The sequence below is a fragment of the Pagrus major genome, chromosome 18, assembly GCF_040436345.1.
Source record: "Pagrus major chromosome 18, Pma_NU_1.0".
NCBI lineage: Eukaryota > Metazoa > Chordata > Actinopteri > Spariformes > Sparidae > Pagrus > Pagrus major.
This window is the reverse complement of record NC_133232.1, coordinates 24,194,634-24,213,716: the sequence shown is the minus strand read 5'-3', so window position 1 is coordinate 24,213,716 and position 19,083 is coordinate 24,194,634. Positions and strand designations below refer to the sequence as shown.

Genomic DNA, 19,083 nt, shown 5'->3' with positions numbered 1-19,083 from the left:
ACCTCGTCGAGCTCCTCCCAACGTCTTTCGGTTGAGTCTTTTCTTGTCTCCTGCTCTGCCGGTGTCACTTTGACTCATGTCTACCTTCATCCCTCCACTTACCATACAGCTGTGGCCCCGTGTTATGCAATGTCCCCGCATTGTCTCGTTTTGCAGTTTTCAAGGCACTGCAATTTTGCGAAGGCGCCGAGTTAAAAGTTAGAACACAATAGGATTTGTTTTTTTTTGTCTTCTGTGTTTTGTCTCAACATTACGTAAGCTCAAGGTAAAAATATCTGGACCTGTCTTTAAAAGCAGATGGTGCGGTTATGACATCAGGCTCGTTAAAGGCGGCTGTAACTAGGAAGAGCCAAGGGTTGTTGTGAAGTACACCGCTTTAAATCCAGCTTCCTCTTACTAACAAGGAGAAGAATTGCTCAGTGTGTGTGTGTGTGTGAGACGAGAACAAAAGTGTGCTGCAAAAATCTTTAAATTCTCCTCTCATAGTCTCGTTTTTCTCTACATCCCCCCTCTCCCCTGCTTCTCTCTCTGTCTGTGCGAGTACTCTGTCACTCACGGGAATGTGGGCAGATATGGGATCATATTCAGACTTCCAGATTCATTCTGCTATAGCGACTCAGGAGCCAATATTAGCCACGCGGTTGTTGTTTTACCCATGAGCCCGTTGCCTTGGAAACGTTGCATAAGAGGGAGTGGGAAAGCGGGATGCCCCTCGCTGATTGGGAGACAAGGTGGCAGATCTCTCCTTCTCTCCCCTTGTCTTTCCTGTATCTTCCTCTTGCATCTTGTTCTCGACACGTCTTCTAACCGTATGTGTCAAAACGCCGGCGCTTCGGCTGCCCCCCTCGTGCCACGTGTTGAATTAACTCGCCACCCGGCACCTTTATATAAAGCTCGACAGTCGAAAAAAACTGCTTTACAGTCAGTCAGCCTCAACTAAATTAAAGCCGCTGCTGGAACAGTGATTTGTAGCCCGAGTGGAAGTGTTTGTCCACACGCAAGGCTCCGGCACATACACTCACACACGTGCCTGCTCTCTGAGCTGTGTTCTGTGTCATCCTTGGCTGTGGGAGGCCTTGGCTAGAGTCGGGGAGGATGGCGCCTTGTTGAATCCACTGAGACCACATGTTCAAGACGGCATGACTTGGCCCTCCGCGGCTTCCGTACGAGCGAGGCAACGCTGCGTCTACATACCAGGAGGATGAGAGAGAGATGGGGGGAGTGATGAGGGAGGACGGCGAGTGAGGGAAAGATGGCCTTGGCTCTGGAGACGAGACAATTTGTCTTCTGTATCCTCACTGACTCCAACTGTTTGCCAAGAAAAAAATGAAACAGGATCAGACTAGACATTTCAACTAACACTCAGGACTGCAGTTTATTTAAACGTGTCCAAAAACGTTGTCCGACACCTGTGTGGTCAAAACCAGAGAGGTGATAAGTGATCTGAATAATTGTTTGTTGCACACTTAACAATGGAACCCTAAACTGAGTTTCTTGTGTAATTTGCATTTTTTTTCAGCATGTAGCGAGCCAAGAAAAGAGCAGGGTGGGCAGCCCCTGTGTGAGGGAGCTGTCTTAATCCATGTGTTTAGCAAGCACCATCTGCTGCTTTTATTCAGATGGGAGTAAAAATATTTGGTTGATTAGGAGAGGATCTGTGTAGGATAGCCGCACCGCTACCGCCGGCTAGAAGGGACACACATGTTCGATTCCCATCAACTGGAGCATTGGAAAGCAAGCAGGACACAGACACGCAGACACAGACATGCAAGTGCTCAAATATGAACACATGTGTGTGTGTGAATGTGTGGCACGCGCTGAACACACAACAAGAGTGTTCACAACACGACAAAGAGAGACTCAGACGTGTAGATGCACACTAGAATGCAAACATTTGCAGACAGATTAACAACAAATGTCTGCTCAGTAAAGTAATGGCAACCAAACAGGACAATATGCAACAATCTGACCTACGTCTGGAAAATATAGATAAACGTTAAAGTTCCTTTGTGATTCGTTTTTTTTTTTTTATAAAAAGAGGTACAATGTGCCACAATGAGACAGATCTACAGTGATTGTATAATTTAGAGTCTTAGTTTGAGTTAAGCCCAGCTGGTAAAATATGAGTTGTAGCAACAGATAATTATGATTTATACCGCTGAATAATGCCGACTGACCTGGTGCTTGTCCAAGCTTGTGGCTGGTTGCAGTTTATACATGCCTACGGGGTTGGGTAGTAACAGATTACATGTAATCAGTGTTGTAAAAAGTACCCAAAGAGTATCGTGCTAAAATATTGGTAGAAGTGAAAGTCCCTGATATGTATAGAACTTTAAAGTATCTGATATTAACTGTACTTCAGTATCAAAAGTACAAGTAAAAGTATATCATATATACATATATTTACATGTGTGTATGTACTGTTTACTTATTATCAGATCTGATATTTTACATTTTTCTGATTATCAGAATTTTTTATTTTCTTTTAGCAACATTCATTTAAAAATGTGCTTCTTTTGCTGTGGAGCAGCAATCTGTAAAGTAACTAGTAACTCAAGTTATCAAATAAATGTAGTGGAATAAAAAGTACAATATTTGCCTCCAAAATGTCGTGGAGTGGGAGTACAAAGTAGCAGGAAATGGAAATAGTAAAGTACAAGTACATCAAAATTGTACTTAAGTGCAGTATTTGAGTTAATTTTGTTAAAAGCCATTGCTGCAAAATATGAAACTATTATCAACCCAGATTACATTTGAAAAACACGTGTAACCAGATTATAGCCACGTTGTCAGGGATTACTCGATTGCATTGTAGATGATGTCTTTAAAATATGACAATTTTTAAAATTAAAAAAATATGAACATCTTTTATCTTTTATCTTAACCAATAACTACAAAAAAGGATATTGTTTTCGTCAGGGTAAGTTGTTTTGACCAATTGTAAATGCTGAATATGCAAAATGCATTTTAATTTAATTGAAAATGTGTGTGAGAATGTTTGTGAGACTTTTGAAGACAAAAAAACAAATAATTGTCAAACTCAAATTTTTGTGGCAGCCTCCATTGAATTACATTTTTATTTTTGTAATCCAGTTGAATATGTTAGTAATTACAAAAATTCTACTTGTTCAATGTACTGACTACATTTCAAAGTAATCAAAGTTAACACCCTTTTCTTGTAGGTAGTTACATATAATTAGTTGGATGTTGTTTAATGAGATTTGTAGCATTTTAATTGATTATACATTCAAAGTAATAACAGAAGGTGGTCTTTTTCCTTTTGCTTAATCCCTGAAACCTGTACGACCCAATTTTTCTACCTTACACACCTCTTCCCTCATTTCATATGTTCATGGCAAAACTAATCTGTGTGTTTTTCTGTCCTCAGGTGCTGATCTCGGTGGTCTGATGGACCTGGAGTCTCTGTACCGCGGTGTGGAGCAGAGCATCAACCACACGCGAGCGGGCCGAATGCGCAGGCAAAGCACGGACAGGGCCTACAACATCGAGGTGCTGCTGGGCGTCGACGACTCGGTAGTCCAGTTTCACGGGAAGGAGCATGTCCAGAAGTACCTGCTCACGCTGATGAACATTGTAAGTGTCCGCGGCTCGTGCAGTAAGATGCACGCACTGAGGCACCTGTGACGCATACTGCTGACTTTTACAGTTATTTTAGATGTCAGGCATCACATCACACATCCAGTTTACAGTGGATGTTCACACATCACCCCATATGCACAGAAAAGGGGAGTAAGTCACCGTGAGGTCAAAGGAAGACGGTAAAACACACACACACACACACACACACACACACACACACACACACACACACACACACACACACACTCCAGCTGAATGAGGATTCAATTCCCTACCTACATGTTCTCATCCAGCAATCAGCCGCCGGTAATCCTTTCTTCTCTATCTGAATATGATGAGATTTCATTTATTTGAGTGTGTGTGTGTGTGTGTGTGTGTGTGTATGTGTGTGTGTGTGTGTGTGTGTTAGGTGATCCCTGCGCTCTGAAGGGGCTCCTACATATCATTTCATCAAGCTTTGTGTCATGTCATCATTCAATGTGTGTGTGTGTGTGTGTGTGTGTGTGTGTGTGTGTGTGTGTGTGTGTGTGTGTGTGTGTGTGTGTGTGTGTGTGTGTGAGAGAGAGAGAGAGAGAGAGAGAGAGAGAGAGAGAGAGAGAGAGAGAGAGAGAGAGAGAGAGAGAGATGCAGAAACAGCAGGCAGTATGCTCCGGGCCACAACAACACTTAGCCAAGCACTCAAACTCCCAGTTGTTTTATGCGTATGTGTGTGCACATGCGCTTGATGTGTTGGTGCGACACTAAACACACTGCAGACTTTAATCTTTGCAAATTAAACCTGTGGCGAGAGTGCTTCTTGCACGCATTTCTTACGGGCGCGCGCGGCTCACTCGTGTGTGTGCGCGCGTGTCTGTTTGTGTGTGTGCGCTCCTGTTTGCTTTCGCTTGTGTTGAGCCCCACTGCGCAGGGAACCAATCTCCGACTGTTAAGCAGGTGCAAGCACACAGCAACAAATCCTACCACACCTCTTTGTCTCAGCTCAGCGCTTGAGAAAGAACAAGAGCCGCTGTGCTCTCTGCCTCCCCTTTTAGATATTTGTTAGACAATATAGGAGAAGGGGATCCAGAGCCCTGTCGCAGCCTCCCTCTAATCTGTGGGGAAGCGATGGAGAGACAGAGGGAGACGGAGTATTTTAAACAGCGCATTCGGAATAAATTACTGACAGCCAGATAAACAGAAATAAATAAATAAGGGCTGCCTCCCACGCGTGGCATCTGGGCGACTTTCTTCTTGAAAGTTTGCTTTGCTCACTTCAGGATGGGTGTGCTCTCTCTCTCTCTGTTTTATTTCTTTCTCTCTCTCTCCCAGTCTTTTCAGCTGCACTGAGTTGCTCCACACTGAGCTCTTTTGCATTGCTACTCGTCCCTGACTTGAGGAGTTTATGGCAACAAATCCTCAGCGATGTTTAAAAAAAAAAAAACTTTCCAAGTATAATGTGAGTGATATGAGAAGACATACAAGGTAAGGAGATAAGGAGAGAGATCTGAGAACATATATCTGTCACAAGTGCCCTTTAAAGACATTTATACGTACGCATGGGCAAGTTTTTGAGTTATTAGAACTTTCTTTATATTACCCTTTCCTTGAAAGAGGACATTAGAACATTAAAGTATCACCCAAAAAAGAAAATTCAGTCATTATCTACTCAGTCAGTTGAAGTTTCGTAGTCCACAAAACTTTTCTGGAGCTTCACAGCAAAACAGCGTTGCAGCATTCTCCTAAACAACTGAAGTAGATGGGGACTTATTTTAAAACAAAAAAAAAAGACCAAAAAGAAAACATAAAATGGCTCTATAAAGCTTGTCTGGCGTAATCCAAGTCTCCGGAAGCTCAAGCACCCACTTCAGACATGGTGCACGCTAATGCTTTTAGTGTAGCAGCAGTGTAGCTGTTTTTAACGTTTAAAACAAGTCCCCACCTACTTCAGTTGTTGCAGCGGTGTTTCGCTGTGAAGCTCCGGAAATGTTTTTTGGGCTACGAAACCTCAACTGACTTTCCATCGACACTGAGTAGATAATAACTGGATTTCCATTTTTCGTTAAGGAGGAAATAAGTGCGCTGTTTTGCCACTGTGCTGTCATGACGTCTCCTCTCCTCTCCCACCCGAGTCTCCTCCGTACTTCCAGGCTGGATTGAGTGACAGAAAGGCTTCGGTGTGCTTGTGTGAAGTGAGCCTCTGTCTTTTGTTGCAGCAGCTGTTACACTGTTCTACAACCACCTTCAAAGGATAAATAAAGCGCTTGCATTTCAGTACAAAAGGTTATGCTGTGAAACTACAATGTATGCGTTGTTTTGCAGTTTAACTCATCTGCTGTGCTATTCTAATGACTGAATCCTCCTCCTCCATATCTTGTCTTTATTGTTGTCCTTCTGTCTGAAGGTGAGGTGAAGTGAGCTCAGGGTCAAGGTGGACGATTTGGTCTTGCGTGTGTGTGTGTGTATGTGTGTGTGTGTTGGAGGATAGGGGGCGGCACTGCTGTCTGCAGGACATCAAAGCGCTCTCACAGAAAACCACTAAATCCTGTCTGCACAGTTCAACCGGAGTGTCAAAGTATGTGCATGTGTGTGTATGCGTTAATGTGTATGTTCTGTTAAATGTGTGTATCGGTAATTCTGCTTCCCACTCCTTTCCCATGTGTTTACCTCCCCGGCCCACGTTGCATTTCTGTTCAATTGCTTCAAAGCTTATTTATTCAATAAACATTTCAAAATATAACAATGGGGGAGAATGTGCATGCAAATGTATGCACAGACGAACAAATAAACCAGAGACCTTTGTCGACAATGGAGAGAAACATGACAGGTAAATGTAAAAGCCCGTTCAACTTTTCTGCAAACTGGTACAAAAGTGGGAAAAGATGGAGAATAAACGGACCAAACTTTTTCTAATTCATCCTCCTTTCTCTCGCTCTCTCTCTAAATCAACAAGAAAATCATAAAATGAGGATTTCTTTAATGACTGAAGACATATTAAAGAAATCTGGGGACACGGATGGATTAAGGACAACTGGAGGCTTCACCTTCACCTTTTTGGTAGAAGAAAAAGTTGTGCTCGGTGCCCACATAACCTGTGATCTCACTCAAACACTATGCAGTAAGAGTCTGTTTAGAGCAAGACTGTTTATTTTAACAAAGAATGAAACTTTGACGAAGGGTACCATTGTTTGTCTCCTGTTTCCGAACAACAGTCAATGTTTGCTTCTTTGAACCGTCGCCACTATTTTTCCATAAAGCCTTTTAGTTTAGTCTGAGCTTAAGAGAACCTGATCTGTGGTGGTGGCAGATCACAAAACACCCACAAATATGGGTCAGGCTGCTAATGTTAGCCTACAAGCGCCACCAGTGGCCACGTAAGGAAGCAATGCTCATTTTTATTTGATGGCTTGATTGATAGCGTGAAGTTGTGGAGGAATTGTGAGCATCCGTGCTTTTCTGTCACCATCAGGTAACTGGCAGATGTCACTGTGATGATACCAGGGTTGCCACAGTATTCAATATATCACAGCTGAAGACGGCATGGACTGGCCTGGAAATGTACGGTCACCATCAGCTGTTGTCGTCATTGACGACAGCTGATGTCATATGAGAGTCTTGAAGTGTTGCAGGGGGAGATTTCAACCACTACCACTTGTTACTCTGTTTTTAGGGGAAAGGGGGCACTTGACAAGAAGGGATTGGGCTAAAATTCGAAATGGGATTGAGCCTTTGTTTGATAAAAAACAGACAAAATCCATAAATGAATAAACCAACACAAGTTTGATTGAAAAAATAATAAATCAAAACGGAGATATCTGTTGCTGCAAATGAACTTTTAAAGTATTTCACTAATGTCGTGTCTTCTGAGACGGGTGTGTGTCTTGGTTTGAGGGACGAAAAGAAATTGAAACAACAGCAGGAAATTAATAAGCAAAATACAGTTTAAGTTGGGAACAGAGAGAAAAAAGGAGTTAGCTCTCTGCATTGTGTCCGGCCTGGACCCCAGGTGACAAAGTGGTCTGATACGAGCTTTTTAAAACAGTGTTGTGTTAAATCCTGTAAAATTATGCCGTGTGCCAAATGCTAAGTGGAGGCCATTGTGCAGTAATCTTCCTGTGGCGAACATCATGGTGATAGATTTAGTGGCCAACAGTGATCTGTCTGTCTACCTGTCTGTCTCACCTATTAATGGAGACCTTTAGAGAGGTGCCGCAAAGTGTTAATCACACTCTCCATGGATGTGGATAGTCGGTGCTGATGAGGGAGGTGTGTGTGTGTGTGTGTGCATGTTTAATTTTAATGATGCATATTGGTACACTGAAGTGTATTTTGTCTGCACCTTTATCCCTTCATTATGTGATAAGCATCATTTTGGCGAGAGCTGTCTGGAAGTGGCGCAGATCGCTCAGCCTTGTCTTTACCAAAGCTCCTGCAGGCAGTGAAAAGTCATATTAATAAGTGGTAGGAAGAGCTGGGAAAGCAGAGGTAGTCCAGGTAATAATAGACACCTTGTTAGCTGGAAGTGTCACAGATATGTAAGGAGCACTGTCAGACTGAGAGCTCAAATTCTGGGTCTCAGTTTTCAAATATTCCCATGTGTGTTGACAAGAAGATGTAGAGAAGCTGTCCAAAGTCTTATCTAATTTATGTCGCACTCGAGCCAGATTTTATTTGATGACTCAGTTCTGTCTCATCAGCAGCTGTGAGTGTTTTTATTGCATATTTTCAAATTGTTTCCCGACAAATTTTAATTGCCTATTAAGTGGAGCCCACTCTCCACGATGAGTTGATTAAAACACGTGAGCTCAGTGTATGAAAATATTCATATTATGACACAGTTAGCTCGAATGTATTTTAAGCCTTTATGAGTGTTTTACTACTATGCACTCCTCAGTCTTAGTAGGGGCAGAGAAATGGACAAATCCAGACAGAAACAGGCACATTCCTACCCTGAAATGCCATTTGAACATATATATATACACACACACACATATATATGTAGAGAGAGAGAGAGAGATACAGATATCATTGTAATGAACTGAACTGTCCCTGCCTTATTCTCCATTTCCTTTGCTTTTGCAGCAGTTAACATCCCTGTGCCTCCTTTTTCATGCTTCAGATTCCAAATTAATCTCTTACACAACATCTGAGTGACAGGATGTAAATGCACTAAGTTATTATTTGTTCTCTGATCCCCTAAGGGTTCATTAACATGAGTTTTGTTTGTAAGCACGATTAAAACAAGTCTATATTTCCAATTATGATGCGCACAAACAAATTGATTTGAAGTCAAACATTTTGATTATACATATAATTTATGCATTTACTGATTACGGTGCCTGTGATATTGCTTCTCGCTTCTCCTTTGTCGATGTTCTCCCACCTTCTCTCTTCATTTCGTCCTCCCTCTTGCAGAGTTAAGTGACAGGCCCTGGCTGCATTATTTATCTGATCGTAATGATTTTGTGCCTCGCTGACCTCTAGGCCTGCATTAGTTACTGCAGACAGACAAATCTAGGTGACCTGTAGCCTGGGTAGTAAGTAATGACACCTGGCATCGCACTTCAGAACGTCAGAGCCCAGCCAGCATCATTAATGAGAGACATGCCAGTATAGTTGTTAACAAGGAACTCTGTGTGTGTCTGTTGTGAGTGTGTGTGTGTGTGTTTACGTGTGCATTTCAGTGAGTATGTGGGTGTGTTTGGAATATGAATTGTTGTGCCATATCTGTCCTCCAGTGTACATCATCTGTGTGTGAAGTGTCCAGCTGTCTGCGAGTGTTAATGCGCATGAAGACACATGAAGCTAAAGTTGGGACCGGAGAGGACATCATGCTGTCTCTGTGCATGTGTGTGTGTCTCATTAGAGTGGCACTTGTGGTGTCGGGGTCACCTGGAAGTCAACCGGCCCTAATTGGCCTAACAGTTGTCAAGGAAACGGACTGGGCCAGGCCAAGTGTGAACTGACCCACCCAAGTGTCCATGTCATCTCGGACAAACAAACATAGCTACACGCACACACAGTCGTGTTTACGTCACATCAGAGGACATTACTTTTACTTACATTCATTTCCTGTAGACTTGCACTTGCCATAACCATCACTTGCATGAACCCAGTCCAGCCTTTCATATATCATAAAATCTTCTGAGGCCCATGCAAACTTTTAATCACAACTCATATGCGATATAAAATACATGTTGCGATGAAGTCTATTCCTCAGTCAAATAATGTTTCCTGCACCAGGTTCAGGTCGAGGTTGGTAGGTGGCACACATATCAATGAGAAACACCACAACACCGGATAAAAACAGGTCAGATAGATGAAGAATAGCACATAACTACCTTGTTTTATCAGTTCTGGTTACTTTTTCAATATGAATATTTAATCATGAATTTTTTATGGCAATTTCAAACTTGAACCTGCAGTACCTTGGCCCCGGCCCAAACTTTGGGAGTCTCCAGAGCACTGTGTCAGCAGTGGATAAAGGTCTAGCTGCACCAGTTCTCATTAGGAAATATCTCATTGTGTCTTTAAACCAATCACAATCGTCTTGGGTGGGGCTAAATCCAGGATGCAGTGAGGGTGTCCCAGCAGTATAATGTTTGTTTTTGTGCATGGGAAGGCGACACCTGGAGTTAAAAAGGCTAAATCTGTGCAAAATTAAAGGTAACAGTCGCCAGCTTGTTTAGGTTCATACTCTTAGTGACCAGGTTAGTGTTAGGGTAACTTGCCATTTTCAGCGTGTAGGTTGCTGGCTAGGAGGTTGTTGTTTGTTGTTTGTTTGTTTGTTTTCCATTGCGAAAACAAACATGCCTAAATGCCTGAAATAGGCACCCAATGACAGACTATTCTTCTGGGCCTACATGTGGGTTGCGACCCAGTCTCTGGGAGTGACTGTTTCAAACAAAAAAATCTGCATAGACATGACACATTGCACCTTTAATGCAATAGTCACAAGTTGGAAATATGTGTGGGTGAGTCACACTACCCCCGCCTAGAGTAGCCTAACCAGAACACTAATCTTGAACTAAAACTGACCTTACCATTACCTTGGGTGCTACCTAAGGTGCTAGCAAACATGAACATTGCTAACACTAGCTAAGATTAAAGTCGCTAGGGCTAGCTAGCTAATGTTAACATTTCTAACACCACCTAGCTAGCGTTAGGGCAGTACAGTATGCTGGGCAAATGCTGTAGAGGCCATTTTTACATTTTTTTCCCCACAAACTGGCAACCACCAAGAGTCTTGATCGCTGATGAAACATAAATACCATCTGATACCAATGCCGTTATACTACTAAACCTTGTTAGAAGACGGAACAAATTCTATCACAGATAAAAAAAAGATTAATTTCATTTCGGACCAAACAAAATGTATTAAATAATTAATTCACAATCATAATTATGTTTTTAAGGAAAAGAGATACTTTTATTCTGCACCTTTCTACGAACTTTGTAGATGTATTATTTTTATAAACAACAAAAACTGATAACAGAAAAATGTTAACGATATTACCTTTAAGCCTTTACCCTTAATGATTTACGCTATACATGTGTTTTGTCCCGAAAGTAAGGTGAGTTCCCACGATGTGACTTTGGAAACAGATTTACTGTATGTCCCCACAACATGTGTAATACATGTAGACACACACACACACACACACACACACACAAGCAGAGTCTCTGTGTGTCACCTCCTCATGTCTACTTCAGCCTGCCAAGATAATGAAGGAGTGAGACAAATGTAACCAAATAAGAGACAGAGACAGAAATACCAGTAGGTAGCCAGACAGACGAGCAAGTTGAAAACTGCAGAGACAAACAAACACACACAGTCTGACACACACACACACACACACACACAGGCTCAGACAGGGTTAAACTGAGAAGACAACACAACTCCGTGTTTCTTTGGTGGTTGCTTAGCAGCTCTGAATCTTTTTAAACGGAGCATCCAAAACTGAAGGTTGCTGAGCGTGTCCCTCACTCTGAAGCTCGTCCCTGCCACTCCTCCATCCTTCGCTTCAGGAACAAAGTATGTTACTAGAGAACAGCATTTTGAGTGTTAGTCGCCCCTGAACCTTGTACGATTATATTCAGTTGTGGAAGGTAAATTATTACATTTATATGCACGATTTAAATCACTTGTCCTTTACTTTTTCATTGACTCTTCTGAGGGAATTATACAGTTTTAATGCCACTATATTTATCTCATAGTTTACTTCTTACTTTATTCTGATTTCACATTCAAAACATGCAACCAATTTCTAAAATATGTAACAGTAAATGGTAAAATGTTACTAAAATAATAACAAAATATTTTTCTGCATAATGAGTAGTTTACTTTTGATATTTTATGTACATTTTGCCCTTTACTTAAGTAATATTTTTGTCTTTTTGTCTAAAATGTGTCAGTGCACCATTATAAACTTCTCTTATCATGTTCCATAAAACCAAAAAGTTTAGATCTCAGCTGACAATATTGACCGACCAATATATCGGTCAGGCTCTAATATCTATGGCAATAGAAGAGATGAATTTTCATTTTTCATCTGTGGGTGTTTTCCTGTGTTTTGCAGGTTCCACATTTTTTGTGTGTCTTGCAGTGTGAGTCTTGCCCTGCCTTGGTTTTGCCTTGGCCTCGGTACACTCTGGTTTTGGTCATGACTTGCTCTCAGTCTAGTTGGTCTTGACTACAATACTGGTGGTTGCATTGCCTTATAATGCATTATGATTCAAGTAGTACTACTTCTTCTTCTTGACACTCTGTTCCATTCACAGTTGAAGATCAAAAAGTTCCAGTATCCTTCGCAGGCTAATTACAGTCTCCATTATTTCAAGTGTTCCAGCCTGGAAAAATACAAAAAAAAGTTAAGCTAAGAATGTATATTTGCTCATTTACTGGACAGATAACACGAGGGCCAATGCTGAAAATCCAACACGACTCTGCTGTTGTGCCTTTTCGTTGATGTAATCCAAAACGTTTATTCCAAATGGTTTGTGGTTAACCAATTAGGATCCTGACTTGAACGATCGCCACAGTGGATTTTTCCTAATAGGATGCTGGAATTTCCGACTTTACACCACGTATGGAACAGAGCATTAAGTTACTCTGAGTGTCTGCTCTCTTAGCCGCAGCCGCTGCTGCATTCGTTTTCTAAGAATGCATCGTTTCCATTCCCGGTCGAGCTCTTCCTCTTCTCCCTCTCTGCTCCTTCCCCTCTGCCTCTCTGTCTCTTTTCGTAGCATTCCTCAACGCTACCTTTCCCTTGCTGGGTGTGTCTGCAATCCTTTCTTCATCTCTGTACCTGTGTGTGTGTGTGTGTGTGTGTGTGTGTGTACATTATGTGTGTGTCTTTCTCCACAGCGTGTCCATCAGCCATCTCATTACGGCTGTCTGTTTTTACATCCCTTTGCCTCATTAGGCACCGCACACAGCCACTGAGGACAGCAGGCCTCAACTCCTGCGCCAATTTACCCTTCTCTCTCTCTCTCTCTCTCTCTCTCTCTCTCGAGCGCTCTCTATCCCTGTGTGTGTGTGTGTGTGTGTGTGTGTGTTTAAACCAGCATAATGCTCTCTGCATCTCCCTTGTCACACATTACCTTGTTTCCTTGCATTAGGCTTTTTCCTTCCTTTCTCTTTCTGTCTTTCTTCCTTTCTTCCTTCATCCTCTCTCCATCTGTGCTCATGGGAAATTGAGTTCCTTGCACTCTCCTCAACTCCCTTCTCTCTCTCCTGCTCTCTTGGAGTCTTCTCTTCTAGTCTCTCACATCACTGTGATGCTGGTGGCGTGTTCTGTTCACCACTTTCTAATAATATATATTGTTTTATATTATTATATATTATGTATATTATCTAAAGAATGGGTATGAGAAGGCTTGACAAGCTTGTTAGCTCAGTCGGCCAGGGGAGTGTTGGTGTTTACACTGATAGCAGAAGAGCTTTGGACCGCCGGGAGAAAGAGGTTTAGAGGACGAGGGCTAGCTGGTTAGCATGCTAACTTCAGTGGATATGTCTGTCTGTTAAATATGAAGCTAGAGCCATCAGCTGGTTAGCTTGGTTTAGCATAGTGACTCCCGGTAATTACTGCACACACCCAGTCTTACAACTATAGACTGGTCACACCAAGAAAACCAACAGCAAAACCATTGTTTTTCTGCTGCAAGGCTGGCGTGCGCTCCTGTTTTGGATGCTGTGTCACTTTGTCACTACAAGGCGCATATTTGCACTGCTTTTTCCATTAATCACACTCAGTAGGTGATTTGAGGGGGAATGAGGGTGGATGCTATCCCTCTTTTTCGCAAAATGACCAATATGCACCCCCCTTGTTAACCTGCCAACCCCCCTCTCCACCCTCAGTAGCAGAAAGAGTGTAGGGCAGAGGGCTTGTTTAGTTGAACATGTCGAGTCCACATAACCTTGTGATCCTTTATCTGACTGAGGTTTGTGGACAGTTAAAATCTATGTCAGTCAACACCAAGACAGAGTCAGTTCTATTTGTAGGCGAATGAATCGAACAGGGTCCATCCCCCTGTTCAAAAATTAACACATCTCCTACTGGTTTTATTTGATCACCTGGTCGCCCCACTCCACAGGCTGTATTGCACAACACACCTTTCCATGGCGTTTATGAAGTGGAAGCGCCTGTAGTGGCAAGTCTCGGTGTGATCGGGGCCTCAGACAAACAAGGTATAACATGTTAGTTAGTTAGTGAGCCATAGAGGTGGGTTTGGTACCATTGGACAGAGCCAGGTGAGCTCTTTCCTCATGTTTTTAGTCTTGATCTTCATCTAATCTATTACTGCCTCATAACTGATCTATAAATCATTATTACAAGCTTTATCAACCATTAATAAGGCTTTTAACTCGCAAACTCTTTCGATATTTGTGTTGCATTTCTTCTACTGAGGCTTCACATTCCCTCTTGTGTCTCTCTGTGTGATTCCAGGTGAATGAGATCTACCATGACCAGTCTTTGGGAGCAAAGATTAATGTGGTGCTGGTACGGATTATCATGCTTGGCTACAGCAAGGTAAGACCCGACAAGACACGAGTTCTCCTGAAAAGTCGACTGAGACGATCGCTTTAAGTACCTACAGTATGAACAGCCAAGTCGCACGCACACACACACACACACACACACACACACACACACACACACACACACGCACACACACACACACTCATAAACAAACACACAGAGACATACATGCACACACACACATCAGCACACACTGATGCCCGGAGCCTGTTATTCCAGTGGACTGAGCAAAAGAGGAACTAAAAGCATGCGGCATCCCAGGGGAGTGTTTCCAAGTCGCACGCCTTCACAGTTCAGCACCAAAGCACACAGAAACTCTGCCCGTTATGCAATCAGCCTTCCTCCCAGTAGGCTGCAGCACAGAATCATGGGAAGTCCAGGCAAAGATAAACAATCAATGATAGCCCTCCCTCATTCACAAACAGAGGGACCGGACGATGGTGATGTGGGGGGGTAGCATCCTTTTCTATAGCCTGTAACTCTATCTGCCTGTCTGTGCTGAAGGGAAGAGGAGAGAAAGGATGGAAGAGAGGGAAAGGAGAGATAAAGAGAGAGAAGAGAGGGCAGGGATTACCCAGCAAATGATTTTATTGCTGGATAGGTGCTCTGTGATACACTCATGCTGCTGTAGCCTTATCTCTTCCTCTCCTCCCTACATGTCTACTCTCCCAATGGAGGCCTTGAAACACACACTCCCACACACACACACACGCACGCACACACACACACACACACACACACGCACACTCCTACATTGGTCATTCTGGACCAGCCCCTATGCAGCTTCGGCCAAAGCTCCGGCTGTCCATCATCCCCAATTACCGTGGCAACAGAGCTGCACCCAGACAGCCTGCAGATTGGCTATGTGACCCTGGATGCAGGCGCACCCACACACCCACACTTCACACACACACTCCAACACAACATGCACACACCATTACAAATACATCTTTAAAGATCATAAAACACACTGTAACACACACACACACACACACACACACACACACACAGAAGAACCTGATGAACACGATAAAGCTCACACACACCGATGTGCACGGCGCGCTCTGTCTGAGGGGTGTTTGTGCAGAGGCAGGCCATATGTCTTCTCTGCAGCACACTCACACAACACACACTCTGATTCAGCTGTGCATTGTGCACGTGTGAACACGGAGAGGAAATGTAGAGAGCGAGGCGAAAGAGGAAGAGAAGGGAGGAAGAGAGAGATGGGATGACTGGTGCAGGAGGGAAGAGGAAGGGGAGGGGAGATCTTAATGAGGAAGAGAATGAGAGGTGAAGGTGAGTGATAGGAATCGCTGGCATCAAGGTGTCTGTGTGACTGTCGGTATAATGAATTTAATCATGAGTAAATATTCTGTAATTGGACTTGTTTTTGACTATTAGTACATAGCTCAGTTTCATGTTCATTATTGAAACCATCAAGATTATCCTAAGCATTAGTGGATCCCTTGGACTGTGTGCACTTGTGTGCGTGCGTGTGTGTTGTACACCTCAGCAATTTGCAGGATGTGCTGACAACATATAACATTGTGACACTGCCCCCTACAGGGTTTTATAGAGTGTTGTTGTACCAGGACATCTTTAGTTTCCTGTCCTTTTAGATCATCTTTACACCCTCTTCTCTCTTTCTGTGTGTGTTTACGTCTCTCTCTCCAGTCCATGAGTCTGATTGAACTGGGGAACCCATCTCAGAGTCTGGAGAATGTGTGTCGCTGGGCCTTCCTGCAGCAGAAGCAGGACACGGGGGACGCCGAGTATCATGACCACGCCATCTTCCTCACGCGGCAGGAGTTTGGCCCCACGGGAATGCAGGGTAACCAAAGACATCAACATATATCGAATGTACCTTTCTGTTTAACATATTGTGAATGCATCCAAACTCATGAGTGGAGACAGAAAACTCTCCCTCTCTTCCTTCCTCTGCCTCGTACAGCTGCATAGTGCACTGTGGGTTTGGTGGTTGGTGGTTTTCTGTGCAGCAGAGTGCAGTCTAACAGGCGGGCCCAGGGGAGAGGCCTCTAAAGGCAGTGGCCTAGCTATCCAGAAGCCCTTCAGCTGCCCTTGGGCTCAGCCTTCAGCAGCAGAAAATCAATAGGCAGAGCAGGGCCAGCCACAGTCCCACAATTAAAGGCAGTACGGGACAGACAAGCACACAGGGAGTTGGAGATTGGCATATGTAGGGGTGGAGGGCGACAGTTTAGGGTTAGGATTAGACACGTGTAAAAAAGTACTGTGTGCGTCAATGTTTAAGTATATATTGTGCATATCTTCTGACAGATAATTCGTAGATTGAATTAATGCACATACTTAAAGCAGACTTGTTTTTCAGTATTTCGAGACTGACTTCAAAATTTGCTCAAATACTTTTCAATTTATTCAACTTACATCATGTAGGAATTGGCCACCTGTCGAATTCATACTTCAAACAAATAGCATATCACCAAAGTAACCGCTAACTGCTGTGAACTGTAGCTGCCATTAGCTAGTTAGCTCAGCTAACTGTGCAACTAGCACCCCTATTAGCTGACTCTGCCCAGACGGGGAGCTTGGAGCATCGAGGGAGTGTTGGTGTTGTTTACTATCGGACTATAACCTCTTGAGGTACGAAGTGGCTCGGGGCTAGCTGGTTAGCATGCTAACTTCAATAGGTATATCTGCAATGCGTCGAAACTGTTATTTCTTGACATTGTGGTGATCATTTTTGAATGTTTAAAACTAAAAATTCTTCCATATTTCACCTTTAAGAAAATGTATACAAATCAAAAAATGTGGCCATATTAAATGACAATATGGACTGTGATACATTTTATTTGGTGGTCAAGGATGTATATGTTTGGGTTGGTATGGATATGGATTTTGTAGCAGAAAAATTCTAAAAAATGGCTGACTATTTAATGTATCTTATTTATTTTGAGAAGGGACAGGTTAATACATGATTTTTCTCCTTTCCAATCATACAGTTTGTGGATATGTGTGTGTTTTATGTTGGAAGTAATAACCTAAAGAAAGAGAGGTTTCTGCATGCGCTAAACTTCTCAAAACGACAGCTCAATAAGTCTACAAATCCTGACAGCTGTGCTTCTCTTCCTGTTTGCTCAGGTTACGCCCCAGTAACAGGCATGTGCCATCCCGTAAGGAGCTGCACCTTGAACCATGAGGACGGTTTCTCCTCTGCCTTTGTGGTGGCACATGAGACCGGACACGTGTAAGTGCATTTGCCATAATGATGTCTTCGAGCCTGCTCTCATGCTACAGCAAAAGACAACAAAGCAGCTTATTAGACTTTATTGATTTATTACGGTTTTGATCCGTTGGTCACCTCAGCCAGTATCTCATGAAAGAATTGCTGCTATACCTCCCTCCCTTTGTTCTGCTTCTCCTCCCACATGTTCCCAATCTGTCGCCACTGGTTCATCTCTTTTCTCTTTACTTCCCCTCACTCTCTTTCTCTCTCTCTCCCTCTCTCTCTGCAGGCTGGGGATGGAGCACGATGGTCAGGGGAACCGCTGCGGCGATGAGGTGCACATGGGCAGCATCATGGCGCCACTGGTGCAAGCTGCCTTCCACCGCTTTCACTGGTCCAGATGTAGCATGGCAGAGCTGGGACGCTACCTTAAGTGAGACACACACAGACTCCGACTCGGATATGACTAGTTGTTAGTTACTAGTTATTAAGGGGACTTTCCATTAAATGTCTTGTAATGACTTTTTAGGTTTGGGGTCATTTTATTCAGATAGAATAAGTTCTGCACAAGCTCAGAATGTTCTTCTCTGGTGTTTGAAGTGTCGCTGACATCAGCTTTATTGCCGCCTACTGGTTGTATGCTTGTTTGAGCGTTCGGAATAATTTTTGCTTTCTCGTGTGTACAGAGGTATTTTGTAAAAAGAAAGGAAAAAGCAGCAAAAATGCAAAGGGAGAAGAATACAGAAATTAAAAAAATTAAAACGTAAATCAATAAATTTAAAAGTGGATAAATTAATGAATAAAATGGGGAAGTAAATAAATTGTTTAATTAATTAATTAAAAGGTAAATAAATACAGAGGCAAATTAAAGCAGAAATATCAGATTTTTTAAATAAATCAATGCCTTATTAATCCGTGTATCATTCGTTCATTCGTTTTTCAAAATAAAACCAAAAATAAGAAAACGAAAAAACAATTCCTTTTCTCAGTATTCGTTTCCTAAACTAAAATGAAAAAACGGATAACGACTCGTTTTTTTCAGTTTTCGATTTTATGCTCAAATGAATAATGGAAAAAACGGATAACGAGCGTTTCCCGTTTCATGTTGCAAGCATTTGGTACCTACACCGGAAATTACCGTCACCCGGAAGTGGCCTGGAGCAAAGCTAACGTTAGCAGAGCCAGTCAATTCTCTGACGTTACCAGAGCGTGGTAGAAATCTCGACATCATTTTACCATCCTCAAAAAGCTGTCCAATTATAT

The 19,083-nt window shown here is 42.8% G+C and overlaps 1 protein-coding gene across 1 annotated transcript in view; it reads left to right on the top strand.

The window, feature by feature from the left end:
- Positions 1–19,083, top strand: part of LOC141013384 (A disintegrin and metalloproteinase with thrombospondin motifs 2-like) — a 124,390-nt gene that overhangs the window by 87,811 nt on the left and 17,496 nt on the right. Inside the window, exons 4-8 of the mRNA XM_073487091.1 lie at positions 3,389–3,594; positions 14,526–14,609; positions 16,293–16,449; positions 17,736–17,841; positions 18,110–18,253. Coding sequence (XP_073343192.1) covers positions 3,389–3,594; positions 14,526–14,609; positions 16,293–16,449; positions 17,736–17,841; positions 18,110–18,253 — 697 coding nt within the window. The remainder of the gene's footprint in view (positions 1–3,388; positions 3,595–14,525; positions 14,610–16,292; positions 16,450–17,735; positions 17,842–18,109; positions 18,254–19,083) is intronic.